We start from the raw sequence: 26,969 nt of genomic DNA, 5'->3' as shown, positions 1-26,969 counted from the left end.
TGACAACGTAACAGCACAGGCTCTAGGATTAAGATGTCAAGAACCTGCTTATCAGATAATAATAGTCAAAGAAATATGGGGCTCAGGATCGCCTCTAATTTCTCCATCGTTTAACTGTCTGCACTGGGCACTGCCACAAATCCTGGCCACAAGCTTCAGGGCAGCAGCTCTGCCAATAACATCACTATAGCAAACCATCAACCCACATGACACCAACAGCATGGATTTCAGCTCCTGGGATAAGAAGGAGGTTTTGCTGAAGTCCTTGTGTGTTCTGGGCCTCGACTTCCTGTACCTGGTGAGGCTTTACTGCCCGTGCAAGCTGCGGAGCCAGGAAAATGTCCTCTTCATTGGGTGGATGGTTGATGTTGACAATGACCTGCCCCAGAGAATCCGACTGATTTAAGGCGTCATTCACATGAGAGCCACTGCTCTCTTCAGTACCATCCCCATCTTCCCCCTCGTTGGCAGAGTCGCTGCTGTCCACAATCTGGAGGGCCTCATCCTCTCCTGAACTCAATTCGATTACTTCTGTGAAAGAGCCAGAGGCGGGAGGGGGCATTAACTTTTCACTGACTTGTAGACAGGAGTCAAATTCTGTTAATTTTCAGCAAAGGACTCAAAAATACCAATTTCAAATGCAAATTTGAATATTCAAATACAGTTTGTAGCCAATGCTTGGCCCAAGGTGCTTCGGCTCATTTTGGAAAGGTTAATTAAGGACAATTTGGGAGTGGGACTACCAGAATCAGCACTAAATTCATAAAAAAACCTTTAGATACATAAAATCTGAAGACAGACAGCTTTGTGGGAGATCTGGCTGGATGCAACTAGGTAAATGGGACCATCTGGGAGATACAGGGATGTGTGATAGGTTGGTTGTGAGCCTTACCATCTTTAATGCTATGTAGTATGCCTTTCGTGTCATCTTCACTGCCACTGCTGGTGCTATCCAAGCAGATCACTTCCTCAGCTAGGACTTGAGGTGGAAGCTGAGTGGCCTCTGCTGTTCTTAAAACTATTTCTTCTACACAAAAATAGTAAACAATAGTTAGCAATACTAATAATAATCAGGAAAGATACAAAACTGTTCGGAGTTAAGTCAACATTCCCTTCTACACTTGCTCCAGTCAATCAGTCCTGGGATTTTCCATAATCAACTCTTGCTGTTTAACCTACTGCTATGTCTCAGCTTAGCGGGTCATTTCATCTCCTTTTCCACACCTCAATGTGCTCAATGCTTCTGTCTAAACAAAATTCCCATTGTTGGGAAGCTCCCTATTATAAGCCATGTATGGAGTATATTCCTCACTGAGGGCATGGCTACACTTGCAGATGTAGAGCGCAGTGAGTTAAACCCGCCTTCAGAGAGTGCAGTAGGGAAAGCGCTGCAGTCTGTCCACACTGACAACTGCTTGTGCACTGGCATGGCCACATTTGCGGCACTTGCAGAGGCACTGGGAACAATGCATTATGGGCAGCTATGCCAGCATGCAAGTGACTGCAACGTGCTTTTCAAACGGGGGGTGAGGTGGAGTGTGACAGGGCGTGTGTTGTGTGTATGTGGGGGGAGAGAGAGTGTGGTTTTGGGGGGCTGAGAGCATGTTGTCTTGTAAGTTCAGACAGCAGCAGACCCCCTTTCCTGCCCCCCTGCCCCTCTCACTCACAGCATTCCACACTAATGGCTTGCATGCCAGCTGTCAGAAACGGAGCTTTGAAAGGGCATTTCCACATTCCTACAGAAGTTCAAAACAATGACAAGAGTGGCCACTTGACTTAAGGGGATTATGAGACGTTTTCGGAGGCCGATCAGAGCGCAGTAACTCAACACCTCGTTCACATTGATGCCCGGGCGTTGTAGCCAAGGCGCAGCAAACGTTATTCCTGAGGTGGAGTACCAGCAGCGCTGTAGCCGCGGAATCAGAGCGCTCTACGTGCCTTGCCAGTGTGGACGGGGAGTGAGCTAGGGTGCCCGGGGCTCCTTTATTGCGCTGTAACTCGCAAGTGTAGTCAAGCCCTGAGACTCCAAAGCCCATTTCGTTCCAAAAGCTGAGAAAAACAGGATCATCTTTTAACCATCCAGTACCATACAACAAGGGGAATAAAGTTCCCTTTTCCTTACTTTGCACTACATCCTGTAGAGAAAGCACAAGTGCTTAGGCTTGGGGGCTAAATGGGGCCAGCTGTGGTCACCTTTTCCCCGCATTGCAATCTTGTGGTTACTCTTAAGTCTTTGTTTGTGAAAAACATTTTTAAAATGTGAAGAGAGCATAACTAATACAATGTTGTCTCCATGGGTCTGCAGACAGCCTGGAAAAATAGCTCTGAGAGGTGTGAACTGCCTTATTCATTTCAATGGGTGTTGACTCTGAAGCCTAGCTGTTCTAATTTAAATATCTACATTGTCCAGTATTTCACTGCTGGTCAAAACATGAAAGAAAGAAGTGTGAGCGTTTGCACCAACTACTCAGAGTGATGTTCTGTTTTGACATGTCAAAACACAGACTTTGGTTTGAGTGTGGGACTGGGGCAGGGGTGGGCAAACTTTTTGGCGTAAGGGCCACATCTGGGTATGGAAATTGTATGCCAGGCCATGAATGTTCACAAAATTGAGGGTTGGGGTGAGGGCTCTGCCTGGGAGTGCGGCCAGAAATGAGGAGTTCAGGTGAGGGAGGGGGCTCTGGGCTGGGGGTGGAGCAAAGGGGTTCGGAGTATGGGAAGGGACTCCAGGCTGAGGTAAGGGGTTGGGGTGTTGGAGGGGGTATGGGCTCTGGACTGGGGGTGCAGGTTCCAGGATGGGGCCAGAAATGAGGGGTTCAAGATGGGTTTGGGAGGGGGCTGGGGCTAAGGGGTTCGGAGTGCGGGAGGGGGATCACGGCTGGGACAGGGAGTTGGGGTGTGGGAGGAGGTCAGAGGTGTAGGCTCCGGGCAGCGCTTAAGCGGCATGTCCCCCTTCCGGCTCCTACATGGAGATGTGGCCAGGTGGCTCTGCGAGCTGCCCCGTCTGCACGCGCCATCCCTGCAGCTCCCATTGGCCATTGTTTCCGGCCAATGGGCGCTACAGAGCCAGCAGTTGGGGTGGGGGCAGCGTGCGGAGCCCCCAGGCTGCCCCTATGTGCAGGAGCCAGAGGGGGGACATGCCAATGCTTCCCAGAAGCTGCATGGAGCCACAGCATTCACGGAGAGGGGCAAGCCCCCCGACCTTGCTCCCTGTCTGTAGTGCAGGAGCGGGGCAAGCCCCCAACCCCGCTCCCCAGCAGGAGCTTAAGGGCTGGAAAGGTCTGATGGGCCAGATGCCCATAGTTTGCCCACGCCTGGGCTAGGGAGAGTACCACTTTCTGCTCATCTTCAGCTGCTACCCTTAAAACTTGCTTTAGTGAACGCCCTCTCTATTTACCTGGAAGAAACTCTAGCGGTACAGTGGGGATGGCTGCCGGATAATCCTTTCGCTGCTGCTCCAGCCTTTTCCTTCTCTCCAACTCTTCCAGCTGGGCTGCTTTTGTCACAGCCTCAAGCTGATCCTCCCGCAGCAGCTTTCTGAGCACATTGGCAAACACAGAAAATGTTATTTCATTACACCCAAAAACAGTCTATCCTAAATAACTTGGATGGTTTCACAGCTGACCCACAAGAGGAATGTCAAACTCCAAAAAGAACGTAAGCTACACAGACAAAGGACATCATAGCCAAAAGCCATAGCATGACAACTACAATTTTAGGGAAGGCTGCTCACTTTTTTAACTGCCTGTAACTGCTATTGTTTTATGAGGAAAAGGCTCGTGTTTGACAGGAGCAAAATGTCGGATGGATGGAAAAGGTGAGTGGACAAGTGTGTGTCTATGCTGAGATGCCTAGTAGCAGTAAACTTGAAAGGATCTTTCTGTAAACAGCAGAGGATATATATATGTTATTTATTTCTATGGTATTAGAGTCCACATACAGCAGCAATGGCACAACATCAGGGAAATTTGTTAGGAGACAAAGCACCTGTCTAAAAGCCTTCAACAGCAAAAGAGGAAATAAGTACTTTCAAGTCACTTTCCTATTCTCCTGGTTCTTTCCAGGAACCATGACCCCACATGCATTCCAAATATGCTTAGGGGTTAATTTAAATACACCACTTTACAGGTAATCCCATGAGTTTTGGAAAGTTCCATTTTTTTCCCTTTCAGATTAATGTGAAAGGTGTGAGATTTGCAGCTCTGAAGACTGAATTCCTCTATCCAGAATATAGGTACAGTCTGAACAGTGGCAGTCCAAGACTTCCCCACCCTGCCCTGCCAATTCACTCTAGCCCTCAAATGTAGGAACCTCCTCCTCTATGAGTAAGGAGATATCTTGGTATCCAGGGCCCACTAAACTATTGTTCCTTGGGTTGAAGCTGCCAACAAGAGGGCTAATTAGTACTAATTGCCATGTGAACCAGATCAAGACCACTAATTCTTTTCACACAAGGGGCATCAAACCACCATCAGCTGTTGTAAGGCTCCACATTCCATTATGACTTCTCTGAGACATCTAGTTCCCTATAAATAAATGTTATTGCAAACTTCTTACAGCCCTACATCCTGTCACAGAATATAGGAGGGGATCTAAAAAATCTCAAATTACTACAATGTAAAATGAAGGAGAAACTGATTTTCAACTTTTTAGTCACTGGCTGTGCCCTGAGCTTTCTTGCAAATAAACACCTAAAGTAGTGCAGGGAAAGGATTTATTTTAGGCTACTTACAATATCATCAGCTCTAGCAGAAGAGAGAGACACCCTGAACTCAGGCATTGATTAGAATGTAATGGTGGAACTGATTTTCATGTATTTGGTTTTAAAACCTATATGTGAATTATTTTGCTAATTTCATATATTTGCTGCTGTGGAGCTGAACATGTTAATTTTCTGAGATCTCAAACAGTTTACTTGCACCCCGCCACAGGTAAAATGCTTTAGTTTTAAGAGATTGTCTGGTTTGCTACAGAAGCTGCTGGCAAAAGCCTAGAAGCAATACAAATTCAACTGAATAGACTCCACTTTCCCCCATTAAGACTGTGGGACCCTCTGCCTTTCCCAATTCTATTGCTGCCCACCTTATGTTCCTCCTCATGTGAGAAGGTTTCTGAGCCCTCTTCTTTTTGGTGTCCTCAGAGGCCAGGCTCTTGTGCTGGTTCTGCAAGAGTCGCTCCGCCCGCTCGCTCTGAGATGAGGTAGTTGAAGTAGAGCGTTGCCATTCCCCATCCTCCCCATGCTGAACATGGTCACTGCTGAATACATCTTCCTGGGGCTGGTCTGAAAAGACAGAGCAAGAACAAATTGAAAACAACCATCCCATGTTGTCAGTCAGTTTTTACACACCTGCTAACCCCAGTCCGAGCTCAAAGACCAACTGGAATCATTCATCCCTCTTCTGGTTCATTTGGTTGTATGTTTCTTTGAAGGCAAAAATTGTGAACTGACCTTTCTGCACTGAAGATGCTACTGAATACAGTGTTAAAGTTCTCAGGTCAGTGTCTGTCTCCTGTGAAAGAAAAGGCCGCACCACTAAAAACAGAGCCAGAGAGAAAAAAAAACTCTAGGGCCCTAACATGAAAACAAAGTGAACAGATTCTAACTCAGGCACAATGTTTTCTGGCCTGAGACTTCACTTCCTTCTAGCAGCCAGAATTAGTACTGATTAGGAGAGGGAGCGAAAAGTAGCCCATAACCATTTATACTGCATTTGGGCAACCTACAAGTCTAGATGCCGCTAAAAGTCAATGTGCGTTAGATGCGTGCTACTAAGGCTATAAGAACATAAGAATGGCCATATTAGGTTAGACCCATGGTCCATCTAACCTAGTATCCTGTCTTCTGACAGTGGCCAGTGCCAGATGCTTCAGAGGGAATGAACAGAACAGGGCAATTATCGAGTAATTCATTCCGTTGTCCAGCCCCAGCATCAGGCAGAGATTTTGGGACACTCGGAGCATGGAGGCTGCATCCCTGACCACCTTGACTTATAGCCATTGATGGACCTATCCTCCATTAACTTATCTAATCCTTTTTTGAAAACCCGTTATACGTTTGGCCTTCCAAGAGGAACTCGTTGCCAGGGGATGCTGTGGAGGGAAGTTCCAACAAGCTTTGTAAAAAGAAAATGGTCCAGCATTCCACGAAAACTGCTGTCCAATTTTAACAGCAGAGGGATAACCTGCACCCCATCTCAGGATCAACTCTGCTCCTCCTATACAAAGAGTTAAATCAGAGAACTACAATGACTGGGAAAGGGTCTGCCTTTGAAATAGATAAGCGGGGGGCGGAGGGAGATTGTGACAAGAAAGAAGAAAACAGGCAATACGTCAGTGATACCAGCATCTCTGGAAACTAATGGAGTCCCCTCTGAAAGGAGAGCACTGGCCTGCTAAACCCAGGGTTGTGAGTTCAATCCTTGAGGGGGCTATGTAGGCATCTGGGTCAAAAAATCTGTCTGGGGATTGGTCCTGCTTTGAGCAGGGGGTTGGACTAGATGACCTCCTGAGGTCCCTTCCAACCCTGATATTCTATGATTCTATGCAGAAGGAGAGATGGCTGCGGTAACGAAGAGTACCACACTGTAACACGTCATGCACACAGATGCCACTAGAGGCTGCCACATTAACACACCAATTACATTAGTCTTGCCATCAATTTCTTCCCCTCAAAGCTGGGGTCCCAAGAACAGTATTTTGCTAGTTGAGCAAAGTGAACAGTACTGCAAGCTCAGTCCAGCAGAGATTCCGTTAGACATCTCCCAGAACTATTTGCATTTGCCCCCAATCTAAATCAGAATTAATGCAGGACTTCTGAACACAGCAGATCCTAAGCCACAGAATGGGGCATTTTCTATGCACATCCATACCATTAAGCCTTGTCTACGTTAGAAGAATGGTTATCAGCAACAGATGCCAGCAACAGGTACAGTTTACCTTGTGCTGAACGAGGAACACTGTTTTGCTGCAAATGTAGACATAGACAAACTGATTTCAGTGTTATGAACCTGGTGGGTTTTCTAGCATAGACAAGGCTTTAGAGTCTAAGGGTACGTCTATACTTACTTCCTGGTCCGGATGTAAGCGATAGATCTTCTGGGATCGATCCCGGAAGTGCTTGCCGTTGACGCCGGTACTCCAGCTCAGCGAGAGGAGTACGTGGCATCGACGGGGGAGCCTGCCTGCCGCGTATGGACCCGCGGTAAGTTCGGACTAAGGTACTTGGAATTCAGCTTCGTTATTAACGTAGCTGAATTTGCGTACCTTAGTCCGAAGTGGGGGGTTAGTGTGGACCAGGCCTAATACTACAACATGCCTCCCTAAACAAAACAGGCTCACAGACCATGCATTATATTCATTTACAGGGAGAAATCGGCGCTCAGAAAAGAATCCAGTTTCCTGGGCTTCCCAGATAAGAGCTCTGCCATTTGAGTAAAGATGCAGCTTGGTCACATTACCCACAGGTCTTTAACATTGCTTGGTCTTGATTCACAATTATATAACTAGATCAAAAGACTGGATAAAATAGGGCAAAGAGAAACAGCAACAGCAGCAACGTGACCACATTCTACAGGATGAGTCATTAAACCAGCAACTTTCCCAGAGCCAAACAAAGCCATTGGTTTCCCTGCTGCCATCCTACCCTGAGCCCTTGAGACCTGGACACAAAGTCGTGTTCATTTTGGAGAGGGAACCATCTCTCTTTCTGTCCCCTGGCAATTACTGATGCAGCACTGGTTCTTCCCTTTGCACTGACTATTCTCCAGCAGAATACCAGTAGAGGGTACTGCAGGGCAAACACCATTCAGAATCTACACAGAGATGGGTGGAGCTGTCTCCAATACACGTTTCCCTATCTGTCTTTCAGTCTCTCTGCATACTTACTTTTCTGCATGTATTTTCCTTCCTCTCTTCTATATTTGCGACAAACCATATTTAACACATTAGGTGACATACAGTTGTGCCCAGAATTAAAAAAAAACAAAACCATTCTTACCTGAGCAAGAATATGAAATTCAACTCTGATAAAATGGTTTGTCCCTGTTCAAACAAAACATAACTTGTCAAGCTAGAACCTTGTTCAACCATAACCATATTTCATTTAATAGTTAAACACAATTGTTTGCCCTGTATATACAATTCCTAAGATGAGGACTGCAGTCTGACAACACATATCGTATATACCCATCTGGACAATAACATCTTGTCCACTTAGGGACTGATCAAAAAAATCTCATTGGTTCAGCTGAAGTGGTATTAGAACCAGTGGGAGCCATCGTGTAGCAAGGTTCCCATAGCTGGGTGCATTTTTACCACTATGTTAAATAAAGCTCCTTTTCAGTAGGCTTAACACACACTTAAACCACCAGAAGATACTGGAATCTTGTCTAGGCTACAACTCCCAGTGGCTCTAACACCTGTGCAGCTGAGCTGACATTAGAACCAGTAGGGTTTATTTTTTTTACATTCCCTACTGTAGACACAGTTTAAATCTTGTGCTAAACACTGATCTCCCATCAGTCTTGCACTAGTAACACTTTTTCTCTTTGTGACAGAGGGAGTGAAGGAATGTTACAGCAGGACTGCTCCCGCTACACATTCAATTGAACTCCTAACCTGACACAGCTTCAATAAGCAGCTTTTTTCACAATGTAACAATTTGTCAACCATGTTTGCACATCCCCAGCTGCCTAACCACGTTTACACCATCAGTACCCTCTGGGAAAGTCTGGGCAGTTATTCCATACTGCCTCAACCAAGGGAGTGCCACCAGCAATATGTGCAGCACTGCACACTGGATAATCCTACCCACGCAGGGTTCTGGAGGAAGGCCCACCAGCCAAACTGGCTGCACTGGCATAGTTTGGGGGTCTTAGCTAAACAACAGAGTTACAACCTGGATACACGACAATAGTCATGTGCCAGCTCGGGCAGCTGGCAAGGATGAATCTGGTTTAGCTTCTGTGGTTACTAACCATGTATCCAATGTGCTGCGTGTCAACACAAACCACATTTAGAACCAACTAGACTGTAAACTTTCGGACAAGGACCATCTTTTTGTTGCGTATTTGTACAGCATCTGGGCACAACCAGGTCCCAGTCCGTGACTGGGGATCCTAAGTGCTATCACTTGTATTAACACAAGTAAATAATAGTTATGTCACCAATTGTTTACTCATTCAGCTAAAGGCTAGCTTAGATGGAGGCACAACGGCCCTTCTACACTAACAATTAAGTCAAGAGACCTGGTTACAACATGGCTCTAGTTTGTAAGGCAGACAGGATCATGACAGTGTTCTGTACCTGGACCTTGGACACACCCCATCTGCACGAGAGATTAGAATGGTTTTCTAACAATTTCTAACAAATCAGACAGCTGCATTGTAATTAGGTCTCCTAACTCAGATGTGTAACCTGCCCATATATGCTCTGTCTGCACTATAAAATTGCACTGATGCAAGTTTTACTGCTGCAAATGAACAGGTGGAAGCTGCAGTGGTGTACAGCATGCACAGCAGGCATCTTCTGATAGGTGCACAAAGTGTACCACAACCATACACAGCCCCTGGAGCCACTATTGAAAGCCCCGGGGATTGTTGCAAATATCCCACAATGCGCAGCACAACTACCAGGAGCAGGTTCATATTCTCTGTGGTTAGGCAGTTGTGCAAAATTATAGGTTTTAAGCATTTTTTATTTTCATGTATTTAAATGTTCACAGTTGTGGAAAACTAAGGAGGGGGGGGATCAGACAATTATTTAATGTGAGTAGATGTTGATATTCAAAAAGTTAAAGCTTTGTAACTGTTAAAACACAAACTGTCAATATCATGTCAAAATATACAAAGTAAATATCCTTAAATCAAACTCTAATAAGTTCTCAAGCAGCATTTTTCTTACTTTCCCAATCAGTAAATTTCTATCATTATTGCTGGATATATTTTTCATGGGTTTGTGTGTGTACAGTGACACCAGCGTTTACCGATATTTACCAATAAAAATCTAATTTTTCCAAGCCTATCTGTGGTGTACAGTATACATTTCACACAGTTCTGTCCTGCACAGCAGCTATAAGTGCACAGAGGAGCATGGACTACACTTTATATTTGCAGACTCCATGGTGGAGAGTCAACTGCTTCCTCTCCAATCCATGGGCGGCGTGTATAATAGGCTGAGGAAGGCTGTGCCTCCCCAAACAGCCCCATGTGTCCCCGCTCACACTCCGCCCCAAGGCCCCCTCCTGCTGCTAGTTGGCCCCAGCCCAGGCAGGCTGCTTCTCTTCTGGGAAGTGAAGCCTGTTGGGGTTGGGGCAAGGGCGGCTGGGATGGGGCCACCCAGCACTGGGGGAGCCCCCTGTGCTGCATCTCCAGCTGGGGGGGAAGGAGGGTCTGCACGCCACCCGCCAGGTGCTCCAGGGCTGGGGGGGCGAGGGAGGCCACGTGCTGCTGCCCCACCCAGTGCTCCAGGGCTGGGGGTGCGTGTGCCGCCTGCCCGGCGCTTTGAGGTTGGGGGGGGGTCTGTGCCGCCTGCCAGGTGCTCTTCGGCTGGAGGGACTCAGGGGACCCAGGGCTGGGGGGTGCTGGGCTTAGGAGGGGCAGAAGGGGGAAGCCTGAGGCAGAAGGGGGGCCAGACCGGGTGCTAGCCCCCCCAAGCCCGTGGTTCACCCACTGCCCATGCTGCAACCACTGCCAGACTGCAGGTAGGCCTCGAGGCCACTTTAGGTGTTGGTGCTCAATGTGGTCAGGAACTCCATTTTATTCTTTTCCTGGGCATGCTTAGTTTTGACAAAAGAAGACTGAGGAGAACCTGATAACAGTCTTCAAATACATTAAGCAGCATTATAAAGGGGACGGTGATCAATTGTTCTCCATGTCCACTGAAGGAAGAACAGGTAGTAATGGGGTTAATCTGCAGGAGGAAAGATTTTGGTTAGATACTAGGAAAAACTATATAACTATAAAGATATAAAGCACTGGAATGGGCTTCCAAGGGAGGCTGCGGAATCCCCATCACTGGAGGTTTTTGAGAATAGATTGAACAAACACCAGAGAGCGATGGTCTAGGTTTACTTGGTCTTGCCTCACTCAGCACAAGGGGCTGGACTTGATGACTTCTAGAAGTCCCTTCCAGCCTTGCATTTCCATTATTCTATGATAATCCCTGGCAATATGTGCCCAAACAAATTAATCCACCTCTCTTAGGGAAGGAAAAGAAAACAGTCCTCACCAGCTCACAGGGTCCAGAGTCTTTGAAAACCTCTGCAGTTTCTATCAGGCCAGCTAATTAGAGAGCAAAAAGACTTTGTTCTCGTTTTAAAATAATCAGGCTCAGCCCTTCAAGCAACAAAGCAGCTTTAGGCCCCTCCCACCCAGAGCAGCCTAACAAAGAACTAATTATGTAACCATTACATAAACTGACACACCCACCCACCCCAGCACACATATACAACCACTCTTTCCTGGTCCCCCGAAAGCTAGCAGGGCCAAGGGGAATACACAAGAAATCTCCCCCGCCCCTCCCCTTGAATAGATCATCATGCTGTATAGACAGCCAGCTCTACAACCAGTATCCATCAGTTAGCCCTTTCACCTTCGTCTGTGATCCGCTACATTTCAATCTTAGCTTTTGCTATCTTCCTCTTTTCTCTCACTCACATTCTCTTCTCTGTCCTGCATTTTTTGCTTCTCCAGGTACTCAGCTCTTTTCTAGTCACTCTACTTCCCTTTTCCTATTTTCCCCACTCAAGCTTACCTTCTGGCAGGGGCGGCGGCACCTTCCCAAAAGTGTGAGGGGGGGGTGCCCCATCCCCTTCTTCCCCCCAAGGCCCCACTCCTGGCCAAGCCAGAAGCCGGGGAGCCTGCCCTCCCCAGCCCGTGTCCCCACCCCCCGGGATCTCCCGCCCAGGGCAGGTGGAGGGACCCTCGCTCTCCACAGCTGCCCATGCTACTCTTACCCCGACCCAGCTCTGGCTTGGGGTCCAGGCCTCGAAGCCATGGTAAGAGCCACCTGGGCAGCTGTGAGGAGCCATGAACCCTCACCTGCCCTGGGTGGGAGGTCCAGGAGGCCAGGACACGGGGCTGTTCTGCCTCCCCTCCCCCGGGCAAATGGAGGGTCTGCAGCAGGGCCAGCTTTAGGCCAATTCAACCAATTCCCCTGAATCGGTCCCCGCCCCTAAGAGGGCCCCATGCCCAAGCCCCAGTACGGCGTACTGGCAAGAGCCGGTGCGCTGTACCTGGGTGGCCCGGCTTCCCCAGGGGGCAATTTAAAGGGCCTGGGGCTCCCAGCAGGGGCTGGAGCCCCAGGCCCTTTAAATTGCCACCAGAGCCCCAATGCTGGAGCCCTGGGGTAGGGCTGCAGGGCTCTGGGGGCTATTTAAAAAGTCCAGGGCTCCAGTTGCTTCTACCGCCCCGGCCCTTTAAATAGCCGCTGGAGCCCCGACACTTCCCCAGGGCTCCTGCAGCTATTGAAAGGGCCTGTGCGGTGGAAGCAGGGGAGCCCCAGGCCCTTTAAATAGCCCCCGAGCCCCGGGCTGCTGCTGCTATCCGATGGGGGAGGGAGGAAGAGGGGGCACTTACTGTACAGGGTGGGCTGAACCGCACCCTCTGCCCGCACCAGCCCCTCACTCCCTGCCCCGCCCGCAGCCAGCCCCTGTCTCCAGTCAGCCCCGCACCCCCTGCCCTGTCTCCAGCCATGCCCCCCCTGGCCGGCCCCTCAGCCCGCCCAGCCCCAGCCGGCCCCGCACCCCCTGCCTTGCCCGCAGCCAGCCCGTGTCCAGGCAGCCCTGCACCCCCTGCCTGCAGCCAGCCCCTGACGCACCCCCTGCCCTGCCTGCACCAGCCCTACACCCCCGTCCTGCCCGCATCAGCCCCGCACTCCCTGCCCTGCCGCTGCTGGCAGCCAGCCCCGCACCCCCTGCCCACAGCCAGCCCCTGCCGCACCTCCAGCCCTGTCTCCAGCCAACCCCTGCTGCACTCCCCTGTGGCCCTGCCCAAAGCCAGCCCCACACACACCCCTTCCCGCATCAGCCCTGCACCCCCTGCCCACACCAGCCCCACACCCCCTGCCCTGTTTCCCTGCCGCACCCCCCTGCCTGAAGCCAGCCAGTCCCACACTCCTCTGTCTCCAGTCCTGCCAACTCATGCCGCACCCCCCTGTGGCCCTGCCTGAAGCCAGCCAGCCCACCCCACACACTCCTGTCTCCAGCCAGCCCCGCATCCCTTACCCTGCCTGCAGCCAGACCCTACCTCCAGTCAGCCCCTGCCCTGCCTCCAGCCAACCCCATGTCCACTGGTGCCCTGCAGTTCCCAGGGCAGTAACCCTGCACACCTGCTTCAATGAGGGGGGCAGGGAGCAGCTGGGACCCACACATGTGCACATCTTAGGGTGACCAGACAGCAAGTGTGAAAAATTGGGACAGGGGGTAGGGGTAATAGGAGCCTATATAAGAAAAAGACCCCAAAATCGGGACTGTCCCTATAAAATCGGGACATCTGGTCACCCTAGCACACCCTCAGGGAGTGGTGGGGACCCACACATGTGAAACAGAGCTCATTTCTAGTTCAGGCCCATCTTTTTAAAAAAGGACTTTAGGTAGGGTTCACATACATCCGTATTTTCCTGGACATGTCAGGCTTTTTGGTTCTTAAATCTCCGCCCGGGAGGAATTTTTAAAATTTAAAATTTAAAAATTCCTCCCGGGAAAATATGGATGTATAGTAACTCTATTGGTACAAAAAATACATACTGTGGCACATCCCTTAAATCAGAACTTTTTATAGGGAACCGGTTGCTAAGAAATGAAAGGCTTTTTTTTACATTTTTTTTTTTAAGTCATCCCTGCCGGGGCCCCGCCGAAAATGTTCGAATTGGGCCCCACACTTCCTAAAGCCGGCCCTGGTCTGCAGCTCCCCACAGCTGCTCAAGCTCCCCAGCTGGTCGGGGTCTGGGGGGAGGCCAGGCCTCTCCACTTTCAGAAAGTTGGAGGGCCCTGGCCCCCTAGCCCTCCCTGTTCTGGCACCCCTGCCTTGTGGGGACTGAACAGAGGACTGCAGAAAACAACTTTCAATGTCACTCCACTGGAGAAGTTTGCTAAAGAGCCAAGTGAGGCATCTCCTCACCCTGCAGGAGTAGCCCAATGTAGCTCAGAAGTCTGCAGTGCATAGCAAAGTCTTTGTTACAGAGATGCAACTCGCAGAGGCTACTGCTCCCAGCAGGCAATGCTTCATCTTGGCCTCAGCTGGGCAAAGAAGTCGGTCACCACTGCTTAGGGACCCTAAACTCTGATCCCTTGCAAAGCAGGCAGCACAGCAGCCTCTCTTAGCATAGCCTACACCTTGCCCTCATTGACGAAAGAAATGAAGATTGTATGAAAAGCAATTATTAGAGGGTACATAACTTAATTCCCACTCACTCTCACTCCTCAGATTTGCACACAGTGTAGGCTGCTATAGCTTGTACCTTGCTATGAGTCACGATCATGGCTATACTCCGAGGCACAAAAGTGAATCTTCCAGTCTGCACATGCTCAAGCCCTGGAGCTTTCCTTCTGATGACTGATGCTTCTTCTGGCCTGTCACACAGCACACATATCAACTCTGCTGTCCTCATTAGCACTGCTGACTTATCTAGGAGTTAGGTCTCTCTTTTGTACCGGACTCAAAAACTAGAGGCAAAGTAGGTCGGATGAGTATAACAAACAACTTCACTTGCAGTTCTAGTAACACATTTTTCATTTATCTAGATATTTATAAAGTGATCACTCACTGTAGTATAAATGCAGCATCTTTGGGGCCTGCAGAGAGAGGGAACAAGGTAGAGCGCTTTGTATAATAGGACTCCCATCTGGCTTAGGGATGGAGGGATAATATGTTAACAGGCTCTGAAGACTCTTCAGGACACAGTTATAGGGGTGGAAGTAAGCAAAGGGGAAATCTTAAAGGGAGAGGAGGAGAGTGATCTCCAAATTCCTTCTGGGTGTGAAGGAACCCACAACACTGGAAGTTTAAATTTTTTTTAAAAAAATTCCCTCTCTTTTTCTGAGTTTTTCATAGTGCATCAGTTGCAGATGATGCTACACAAGAAAACTTATTTCCTGGCCCAAAAGAATCATTCACAAGTAAGAACCACCAATCAAACAGAGAAAAAAAGGAGACAAAGAAGCAATACAAAAATGGAGAAGGAATGAAAAGGGCCAAGAGTGCTTAGAGGCAAACTGGAACATCAAAAGGCCAACTTTGGTGACAGACAATGCATCTTCTAACCCTGGGATTATGCAAGCAGAACCAGATCCCAGATATCCAAAAGCTCTTGTTCAGGCCAGGCCTCACTGCTGCATACACTAAAGAGACCCGAGTTACATAAACACTAAAGAGCACTTATATAAGCTTTTGTAGGAAACACACTTACAAACATCAACACCCTGAGCTGAAGGAAGAAAGCAGGTAGCTTGGTCTTGGCTGAAACAGCTATGTATAACTACATCCAACCCATAACAGCTCCCTTCTTAGTCTAGGTGCTAGACAACAGTACTCCCAACACACAAAATTTGAAATGCATGCCGCTGTTCAAATAACATCCTCTTCCTAATCTATGCCAAGAACCATGGTCTAATGGCTAGAGCCCAGGACTGAGAGCTAGGGAACCTACTTTCTATTTCTAGCTTTGACACAGATGTACTGTCACCCCAACAGGGATGTTGTAAAGCTCAATTAAATATTCACATAGTGCTTTGTGATTCTCAGATGGAAGGACCCAGAGAAATGCAGGGTATTATTATCCAGCATCCCTATTATAAAATCTAGAATGTATCGACTTTTATAACCACTAGCCTCAAAATATTAAATGCAACCACCCTCTCATACACACACAATTCAGGCACTAGCCAATACACCCCAAAAACCTGGAACTGTCCTCCATCATCTAGTATTAACCCATCTGTGATTCACTCACATTTGTCCTTCCAATCATCCTCCTCCACACCCAATTTAGTTAGACAAAACTAACGTCTGCATGACTCCAATGCTATAAAGCCAGGAAATGTTTCAGTCTCCAGAGCCGAGAAGTTTTCAGCAAGCTGCTACTTCAGTAACTGTATGTAGGAAGGCACTGAAACCTCGCCTTCTTGTTAGCCCAGTTAACCAGCATCCTAGTAACTCAGGATATATTTTTTTAAACTAGGCTGCCAAAAATTAGATATCTCAGAGCACCTACTGACTTCAATGGAAGTGCAGAACCTCTAAAAATAAGGCCATTTTCATTTAAATGCTTAAATATGGATTTAGGCACCCAAGTTGAAAATTTCAGCCCCAGTAAACAGAAATAATTCCTCGGCTTATCATGTATCCTGAAAGGTGGGTCAGTCTTGAAACTACCATTATTTTTGTAGATCCATGTAATATTCAGGGGCTTGGAAAACAGGATGAGCAGAGAAGGTGAGGGAGCAGGCATTTTGCCTTATGCAATGATTACATAAGGATTAGTTTACTGTAGGAGGTTGGGAGTCATGGTATTAGTTTTATACTAGGATAGCCTCAGGGTAATGAGAGATAATAAAGAGGGGATTATTGCTGCCACACGCTTCCAAGGCCACCAAAACAGCAAAAAAAAGCAACTACAGCAAATAGAACTTTATGCTAATCTTTGCTCCCAGCCCTCACCACAGCCTCATTCAGGGCTTGTTTAGAAAAAAGGATATTTAATCTTGATCAGTGTTTAAAGAGCTGCATGAAAGACAATCCCTTCACAAAGTATCCTTCAGTGTCTGAGTGCCCCTTTGCCATCACTGGTATTGTTTATGGTGGCAATGGTGCAATGGAAGAGTGGTGAAACAACAATACCTGGCACTTACATAGCATTTTATGTCAAAGGGCTTTAACAAGCATTAATCGATCCTCAGGATAGCTATGTGAAGCAGGTAAATATCATGCCTATTTTACAGACAGGGAAAATGAGGCAATGAAATTAGGTAGCTTCCCTGAAGCCAGACTCAGTATCAGAGCTGAGATGAGAACTCCTGAATTCCTAGCCCTGGTCCTACACTCAGACCACTAGACTAGGCTTCCTTCCTTAAACACAATTTTTACTGGAAAAATGGATATGGTATTTAGAATAAAAAAAAAAAACACAGACCTCCAACTCAATTGCCACTTTCTGCTTCAGTCCATAAAATAATTTCAGGCGAATTCTTATGGACTTTGTTTAATTAGAAAGACTTCACTTGAAGAAAGATGCAAATTCAAGAGTCTGAGTCACTGTGTCATTGCTGTGCCTTAGCATTTCTCCTGTTCTCCGCGGCCAGAAGAACAACAGAAAGCACCTTGAAAAGCTGAATAAGATTGGGATGAAACATCAGAGCTTGGAGAACTATTTGTTTCTGGGTTCATTCCTAAAATATTGGTGGTGTTCAGCATACTCTGAGACAGGAGCATTGAACCAAGCTGACACAGAACACAAAAGGGCTGCAAAAGTGTTTAGTGATCAGAAGAATCACATCAGTCAAAGCCTGAAGAAGCAGCCATGATATCAAGAGGAGGCACCACGATCTACCCCAGACCCATAACATTTAAGATAGGAACAATTGGCTCAATAGGTTCCAGAAGGAAAACGGTGTTCCCATGACAAGCACTGGGCTCACTGAAGGGAGATATTACAATCAGCGCTGCCATCACAGAGAAGGGGTCTTGTGGTTTGGTTTTTTCGTTAGCAGTCAGTCATTTACCCTACATGATATACTCAGCTGAAATAGGGTGCAGACAGTGTACAGTAACACCACAAAATTTCACCACATGGTGGTACCACACAAATTTGTAAAATTTCCAGATCCAAAAACATATTACAAAATGCAGCGCTGACAACTGGAAACACATATGCTGTGTGTCCAGCACATACTGGTTGATCTACCCCTAAAGAGCAGTATATTGAATTAGACCAATCAAGAGCCATGTGAGAGAGAGAGAGGGAGGAGAGGACGCACCAATTTGTGTAGAACCAGACAGGAGTTAGGATATCCGAGTTCTATTCCTAGCTCTGCCACTGACACATTGTGTGATCTTGTGCAAATTACCTAACCTCTCTGTGCCTGAGCTTTTCCCGACTATTAAATGGGGGTAAGGGTGATTCCCTACCTCACAGGGGTAACTGTAAGGCTGAACTGTTTTCAAGGCACTTTGAGATCCTGAGATGGAAAGTGGCTACAAAACGTAAAGTATCACTGATGAGGATTATTAAAATTTAGTACACACACAGTGTTCGATCTCTGATCAGGGCTTTATGCCAATACAAATAAATAAGAATGGGAAACTATTCTAACTTAACTTCGTGAAGCATCCTAGAATTTTATTCCCCCCCCATCCAACCCCCCCCCACACACACACACGACGCAGGAAACCCAAGTCCTGAAGATCCTCTAAATGAATCCTTCCCAAAAACTTGTACCATTGCAAACATCCTTGCCATTGGAGAGGGACTGCTCCAGAACACACCAGCCAGATAGGGACTGCTGCAGAACACAAGCAAAATGCTCCCTCAACCCTCAGAGCTGTCTGTGCTCTGACAGCCTGGAATCTAGGACAGAGCTCAAGCCTCAAACTCCAATCCCTGTGTTATACGATGCTGTGCAGGACTAATCTGTGGTCTTGCCCCATCTTTCATAACTTTCACCAACTAGATCTTTCCATTTATAATTCTTGGTTTTACTCTAACCCGGAGCTCTCCTCATCTCTAGTCTGTAACCTCAAGTGTATCACCATTGAAACCACCTTCCCTTCTTATTTTTTCCCCGATCTTAAGCTCTGTTACCCTACATTGGGTTGCATAAATCATTTATATGTTCCATATTCCTGGCATATCCAAGTCATTCTGAACTTAATCCCCTTCCCTTTTCTATCCATGCCCTCCCTTCCAGATTTGGTTAACTCATCCTGCCTGCACAGTCACTGTTCCAGATAAAACGCATATAAAGTGAACAAAATGGATTCTAATAAGACTTCATGAGGCTGTTTACTGGTCAGACACATACTGAACTGCTTGCTTTTACTCCAAACGAGGACCACACACATGGGGCCCTATGAATGATAGGGAACTTAAAGGTGGACCCTGAAGAGTCCATTGTCTCCTTTAAATGAGGTTCATGAGATACAGCAATAGATCCCATAACCTATATCCTTCCGGTGGGGTAAGAAGAAAAGAGCTCTATCTTTGATACAGGGCCCACCTGATACTGTACTACATTTTGGTTTTAGTAAGTGTGAACGGCTAAAAGAGAAGTTTCTCTCAAACGTTACTTCTTCACATTAGAGACCAGTTTTAGAGGCTCCATCTCAATGAGGCAAACTATACGTCGATATTCCCTAGCACATCCCCCTTAATGAGAGTGGGAAAACAAAGAAAAAAAAGCGCTGAGCAGTTCTCGGCAACCAGACATAAATTAGAGACTGCTAGGAAATAGGGAATGGTGCTAGAGAGATCATATATTGCTTGACCAGTGCCCTGAGGTATTTCAGTTGTCAGCAAGGGTTTAGCAAGTGGCTTCAATATGTTATCACCATCCACTCTCAGCAAGTATTTCACTAACATGTGTTCTTAGAACTCCATCAGGAACAGAGGAAAAAGCAAGAAATGCATCAAAAAAGTGAAAAGGACAGAGGATACTGAAAATACGACATCCTTGTTCACTAAATAACTACTCCTACAACTCAAAGAGCCGCAGAAACTAGAGCTGTGATCCCGTCAGACAGATACAGGAGGTTTTATTACTTCCTTTATTAAAAACATCAATTTTACAAACAAAACCAGTAATGCAAATAAATAAACAAACAACACTATGCAAGGAACATTTTTCTTAAATTTGCTCAGTCAGAATTATATGTACATTGAAAGGCCCTGAAAACTGAGCCAAATTCATCACTGTCAGACAAATGCCAAATCAAAAACCGTGCCTCGCAAAACTCCCTTGGATCCCAAGTGAGCGATTCTAGGGGGCGCTCTCCAAGTATCAAATGCCATATCCCAACATGGAGGTATTAAAATGAATAGTGTCACCATAAAGCAGTAAAAGAAAGACAAAAAAACAAAAACCCCTGCATCTTACCTGGAAACTGCTGAGACTCATCCAAGAGTAACATGCTGCTCACTGTACTCTGCTGACTGAGGCAAGATCTCTGTCAGTGACCGAGTAGCTGGTTCAGCGTTTCAGAGGCAGGTCAATATGGCAAGAAGTTATCAGCCTCCTCAGCTATTCTAGTCTCAGGGTCCTCAGGCCAAAAGTTTTTAGTCACTCCCAACAGTTTGTTATCTCTGCCAGGAGCACAGTAAGCACTAAAGAAGCTCTGCTAGCTTTGTGAATGTGTAACTGGGAAAATGCCCTGTGACAAAGTAGTCCAGGGTGGAACACAGGCTAAGTAAAATCCTGGTGCTTCATATTCCTGAAAATAACTTTGGTAAATAGCACTTAGTGCTCTGTTCCACAAGCCCGGTGTGTGGGAATCTGTGAGCATATATCCTCCAGAACTCAGCTGTGGCTGAGTGGGGTCACTGTTCTAATACTGGTTAAATATGACTGGTTTCTAGCCTCAGTAGAAGTGTCACTATCTCCCTCCCTTGCTCAGATACTCAAACTGCACAGCCCAGCGTAAGGTAGGCACTGGATAGCTAGGAACCAATCACCAGAACTGTTCTGTCCTGTTAGCTTGGGATCAGCACATGTGCTAAATCAGAGGCAGTAACTCCAGCCACTCTTGAGAAAGGGGAAGGTTTTAAAAGGCAGAAGAAGAGCATGTAAGTGAGGTGTGTGTGTGTATGTGGGCAGGCGTCTCTTCTCTCTCTGGTGGCTTGAGCAGCAAAGTTGCACGCTGCTCAGATCTGATCCCATTCACTCTGCCTGAAATCCATTTCAACTAACAGCAGCAGAGGCGCAGACCAGAATAAAACAAAACTCCTTACATAACCATTCAAACTCAACTGGGGCCCCACAGAGGGGGAATTCCAACAGGCAACAGGAAATCTACAGCCAGAGATGCACAGAATCTCAACTATACACCAGAGATGATCAGGGCAAAGGGAAAAGGGGAAATTAGAAAATAAGTAGTCTTTGGCTTTGGGAAGAGTTTTGTTATCTGTGATTTTGCTAACTGCTCACATGATGTTTGCTAACCTAAAACAGACCACGCAAGTGAAACTGGAAGACTGGAAAAAAAATCACTCAGGAACCTGTAACCTTCTTACACAATAACAGACAACAGAGTAACCTGTTTATTTTTTCCTTACATTAACATGTTTTATACCATACCCCCAAAGGATCTGAACACAATGAAAATGCCACTAATAAGATTTGGGGGATTGTAAGAGACAGACCTTTAGTGTTTTCCCCAGGAATTGAAATTACAGAGGGTGTTCGAATATATGGGGTGGGGGGAGGGAGAGTGAGGACCGATGAGGGTTGAGACTGCAAGGGTGAAGGTGGGCTGTATGGCATCATAATAAAAACTGAAAAATGTTTCACAACCATTTTATTAGATTTAACTCATGTTTTAAAATCATCCCAGAAATTAAAGTTGGCTAATCAAGCCTACTATGAAGCACAACATCTACATCCTTCTTTGTTTCTTGTTGTAATTTTTTTTACAACTCTTTGGTGTCTTCTTGCGTGTCCGTTACTTCCAGTTCTTCATGATATGCTCATGATCAGGCAGAAGGCGACTTCTTTCAGAACACAAAATTCTATTCAATGAGGAAAAAGAATGCTCAATTGTAGCTGTTGTGACTGGGAGTAGCAAGAGATGAATTCCTACTTCTTTCATCCCAGGAAACATAGCACAAAGATTGGGTCGAACCACTAGTGATGATAAAGAAGAAGTTGAAGTTAAATCTTCATTAGTTCGTTGTATGATATTCCTCTGTGTTCAAAATTTTCTATTCTGTCATGATCATATGGCAGCCCCATTCTGGTAGTGCCTCACTCCACTCAATTGTAGGTGTTTTATAAGACAGGTATCTATAAAAGCTACATGGAGGCGGAGTAGAATCCAGAAATCGCTATTGTAGATTTGTAAGAATCAAGTCTGCTGTACTTTTTCAGCTGGCTTAACAAACACTTCTTGTCATCGTCACTTATGGAGTCAATATAAGTACCTTTATTAGTCAACTTCTGGACTGAAGTCTTTGTTTTTTCCAGTACATTTTCAATGGATATTTCTGATTGATCCAAGGGTAGCTTCTATTGATGGACAGAGATCTATTACTGTTGTAGCAGATGCCTGGATGGCATTGTTTAATGACCCAAGTGGTTTCAACAGTAGACTTACAAGAGAGAAAATGGCAATAGTCTTCTCTGAACTTAGTAACAAAAGTAGCCCACCAACCTCACTACTTAGATCTGTCCTATCTTGTTGGATACTTTCCAAAGCCAGTAATAACAGTTGCAGTAATTTTAAGACAACAGCCAAAAATCGTTCATGAGAAAGCCAGCAGGTTTTCCCAGGTTTGTCTAATTAGAACTTCAGTCCCAGTGTATCTTCTATTTGTTTCCAAGACGTTCAGTCCTTTTGGAATCTTGCTGGGGGGAAAAGAAAAAAAAAAAAAAAAAAGAGTATAAAAAAAGCCATTACATTTATATCTTTTAATGAAGATTCTGCAGCTTGTACTAGCGCTAGCTGGAGTAGATGGCCTCTGCTATGTGTATAGAGAGATTAGGGTTAAACTTTTCTCTCAGCAAAGCTTGTGATCCACCATGTCTTCCAGAGAAGTTTGCAGCTCCATCAAATGCATAAGCAGCCATCTGTTTGGGGTTCAATTTATAAGCATTTAACTCTTCTAAGATGTCACAGATGCAGATGATGGTGTCTTCTATAACGTGAACATCTAAACTGTATCTACTAGCCTATCACGGACATCAAGATAACATACACAATGACGTAATACTCGATGCGTATTTGCATTGGTGCATTCATCAGCCATGTATGCACATTTTTTGAATATGGTGAGGGAGTTCTTCACTTTTTCAGTTGCCGAGACTTTCATTGTTGTACCGCATGCTTCTAGAGAGTCAGCTGAGTTGTTTTTTCCAGAAAGGTAGTGAGCATTTGCCAGTCTTGTTTGAAACCAGTGTCCAACTTCAGGATTAACAAGTGACAATGCACTTAACACTGACCTCCAGTTTGCAGTGTGTGGTATCTCTTGCTTAAAAAGAAAGTATGATGCAACAGCCATGTTGGTTCACATAAACTGAGTTGTGTCTTCAGCATTCTTAACAGTCTCATTAAGTTCTTATAAAATTGGCTTTGGCAGTGACTGGCTTATAAGGCTTTCTGCATGTTGATGCAGTCCAGATGCATGGTGTTTTCCAGCCTTTTCATATAGGTTGTCAGTATTGGCTTAGCTGATCAGTCTGGCAAACCAAGCTCCTCCAATTTTACTATATAAATCCATGATATGCCCACATCTTGAATGTGCAGTTCTGGTCACCCTTCTCAAAAAAGATATATTGAAATTGGAAAAGGTGCAGAGAAGAGCAATAAAAATGAGTAGGGGCATGGAACAGCTTCCATATGAGGAGAGATTAAAAAGACTGGAACTGTTCAGCTTGGGAAAGAGACAACTAAGGGAGATATGACAAAGGCTTATAAAATCTTGACTGGTGTGGAGAAAATGAATAAGGAAGTATTATTTACCCCTTCACTTAACACAAGAACCAGGGTTCAACCCAATGAAATTAATAGGCAGCAAGTTTAAAACAAACAAAACTAAGTATTTCTTCGCACAACACACAGTCACCCATGGAACTTTTTGCCAGGGATGTTGTGAAGGCCAAAATTATAACAGGGTTTAAAAAAAGAACTAGATAAGTTCATGGAGGTTAAGTCCATCAGTGGTTATTAACAAGGATGGACAGGGATGCAACACCATCTCTCTCTCTAAACAGGAGAGAGGGGCAGGCAAATAGTGCCTGTGACTCTTAGGTAAAGCCCACACCACCAAAAAAAACACCTGTGCCCCACCCTCTCTCTCTCTCTCTCTCTTAACTAGGATACAGCATCCAAACCTCCTGCTTAGGGAGTGCAGTTCAGTTGTGGGTGACCAGTGCTTAATTTGTAATGAAAGAGGTGCCGGGGCTTAAGCAAGTTTGTTACTTTCATAACTGATGTGGCAAACCCAAAGATCCCTGGGCTATGAACTGCTAGCCTAGAGGTGCTGGGCTCAGCCCTGGCAAGCCCTCACACAAATTAAGCACTGAGGAAGACTCCCTCATTCAGGCTAAGTACAGTTCTGCTGCCTTTTACTCATACAATAAGGATAACAACATTTCATGACCCCCACATTTAAAGTGAATGTTTAAAATTAAATATACACAAGTTAAGAGGGAAGGTACTGTACATCTGGGGTCAGGCTTGGGTTGTGAGGGATTACAGGTATCGGCTGCAAGGGTGGAGAGATACATACATATCACATAACTGGCATAGACCCAGATTGGGGTGCAAGAGTTTTTAAAGTGTCAGTGGATAAGTGGGCTCAGGTACGCCACCCATAGAATGAATAAGGAGTCCAAGTCAGTATTGGTGTAGCAGACAAGTACATGGGTGGGGTGCGTCCCTTGGTCCGTCAGAGAAGGAAGTGGGTTATTTCCCTGGTCGGCGGTCTCAGTTACCCAGAGTGGTATTGGCGGTGTCCTGTGATGTGTTCCGTATAAATGTCTCTGGACCACCTGATGGTGACGGACACCATGAGCTGTCTCATGAGCTGGGCGTAGCGTCCACCGACTCCGCATGCTCTCAGAACTGGCTCGTTGTGGGGGTCCCACGAGACCAGGGCTCCCACAATCAGAGCGTGTATCTGGACCTTGTAGCCCTGGGCTCTCAGGGTCTCGGCCAGCGGGGTGTACTTTGACGCCTTCTGTGCTCGGGCTTCGTGGAGGGCCGGTGACCGGTTTTCAAAAGGCACCGTGACATCTACAATTAGGACCTTCTTCTTTTCTGCGTCAGTCACAACGATGTCGGGTCGCAGTCTGTTGTCTGTCCTGGGGATGGCGGAGTCGAGGGTGATCTTCCCCAGGGACGGCAGGATGGCTTTCACCAGCTGGTTTTGGATGGTGTTGTGGCGGTGCCACCAGGGGAGTGCTGTTTGCATCCACACAGGATGTGGGGCAGGGTCTCGTTTGCATAGCTGCAAACTTGTCCCGGTTGCCGTGGCGGATGGCTCCGTTGAGGGGAACGCAGTTGAGTCGGGCCCTGTGGACGAACCGCCAGTCGGCAAACCTGGTGAAGCTGCCCCCGGGAAAGAAGTGGTTGCTGGTGTCCCACTTGCTGGACACCTCGAACACCTTGCCCTGGTCCAGCTTCCGCTTGAGGTTCTCAGCATAGTGGCAGCGGATGGCGTCTTTCAGGGAGCTTTCCAACATAGCTCTAGCGGTTGGGGTGACGATGGTGTGGTCCGGGTTCTTTACGCGTGGCACCAGTATTCCCAGCTCCCGGCGCGCCTCGCACCACTTCCAGCAGCAGCTGATCTTCTTACCCAGGCGTCTCGAGGCGTTGCAGGTGCGGGACCAGAGAGAGGACAGGTCTCCCCCCCCCTTCCCAAACTCAGCCTCCAGGGAGCTGCTGAGGCTAAGTGGCAACGTCCTGCTCGGAGGGGGCCCTGGCGATGCGTTTCCTGACCACGCCCTGTACGGCCTCCTGCGCAATGCTCCTCACCGTCGGGTCCGGGCATGTCAGGAGGCGGAAGGTGTGGGTCATCACCGCCATGTCGCACAGGTCACCCATCCGAGGTACGTTGGCGCCGCCCTGCCTGTGGGAAATGTAGATGATGTCCGTGCTGGCCCTCTGGGGAAGGTGGAGCCACTTCTTCACCAGCTGTCTGATAGTGCTGTCAGCCTTGTTCAGGGGTACCTTGGCTACGGCCGATCCCCTGAGGACAAAGGAGATGCAGGGGATCAGGAAGGTATTGAGGACGTTGATCTTTTGCCAGGGGACGAGCAGGGAGGAGTCGATTTGGGCCGTGTCTCACAGGATCTCCGCGATGGTGTCTTTGGGGGTCTGTTGGACGCGGACTCCTATGGGTGTGCCGAGGTGTTGGTACACCTCTCCCTCTTCGAGGGAAGTCATGGACTCGCCCTGGATCAGGAACCGTGACGGCCGGACCAGCGCCCTGGTGCCACCGTCGACGTGGAGTGAGGCACACTTTTTGGGGTTGAAGTGGAGGCCCATTGTAACCCAACACCAGCCAAAATTGATCACTTGGGCAGCACAGCTCTGTCTGATGGATACTTAGGCAGAGTAGGTGTGTTTATGTAAGCTCATTCAGACCGTGCATAGAAATCATAATTTGAAATTATAAGGTAGGCCAATATAGCTGACACAAATGCACCGACATTGTCATAAATAACAGCTGTATGAGGAAGCTAGTCTTTGTTCAAACTTTTCAAACCCATTATGCTTTCTCAGGCACAAGTATTTTCTCATATACTGTACATGCTTTTAAAGTGTATATTAATGTTTCAATTTCAATTCAAATGTCCAACCAAAGACTAACTGGCAACACTGCATGTAACTGGGGGGGTGCTGGGGAAATTCAGGGGGGTGTACATCCCCTCTGGGGGGGCCTGGGGAAATCCCACTCACCTCTTCTTTTCTCACACAGGAAAGTCACTCCTCTGTACTAGCAGGGCTGTCACACCACAACACTGGTAACAGGAGGGAACAAGTGCTTTCACGGCTATGTTTGACACCCTACGCAGCTAATGATCATGCATGACTAATCTTGCTACAGAGACCTTCTCCATGTCAGATTCCATTCACAGAAAAACTCAATCATTGTAGAAAGCAATGTGCCTGTGGGTGATAGACTGGAATGAAGCATCCACTGACTAGGGAACTCTTAAATTACTATAATACAAACAAAAACCTCATTCACTGAACATCTGATCATCTCAGACGTGATGTTATCACAGGAGACGGAAAAGCCCTTTTCTCAAAAAAGGTGGG

At 46.9% G+C, this 26,969-nt stretch overlaps 1 protein-coding gene across 3 annotated transcripts in view; it reads right to left on the bottom strand.

The window, feature by feature from the left end:
- The window catches only part of RAD54L2 (RAD54 like 2), a 95,896-nt gene that overhangs the window by 18,744 nt on the left and 50,183 nt on the right, over positions 1 to 26,969 (bottom strand). Inside the window, exons 1-5 of one of the 3 annotated variants that reach the window (XM_034777490.1) lie at positions 20,087 to 21,394; positions 5,083 to 5,281; positions 3,398 to 3,537; positions 893 to 1,027; positions 296 to 531 (exon numbers count right to left, since the gene is read on the bottom strand). In XM_034777490.1, the coding sequence (XP_034633381.1) occupies positions 296 to 531; positions 893 to 1,027; positions 3,398 to 3,537; positions 5,083 to 5,281; positions 20,087 to 20,120 (744 nt within the window). In that variant the 5' untranslated portion in view covers positions 20,121 to 21,394. Of the gene's footprint in view, positions 1 to 295; positions 532 to 892; positions 1,028 to 3,397; positions 3,538 to 5,082; positions 5,282 to 20,086; positions 21,395 to 26,969 lie in introns of those variants that run through there. The other 2 variants (XM_034777489.1, XM_034777488.1) reach the window with 2 other exon arrangements.

The sequence above is a fragment of the Trachemys scripta genome, chromosome 7 (genome assembly GCF_013100865.1).
Source record: "Trachemys scripta elegans isolate TJP31775 chromosome 7, CAS_Tse_1.0, whole genome shotgun sequence".
NCBI classification, from domain to species: Eukaryota; Metazoa; Chordata; order Testudines; family Emydidae; genus Trachemys; species Trachemys scripta.
This window is presented reverse-complemented; position numbering and strand designations above follow the sequence as displayed.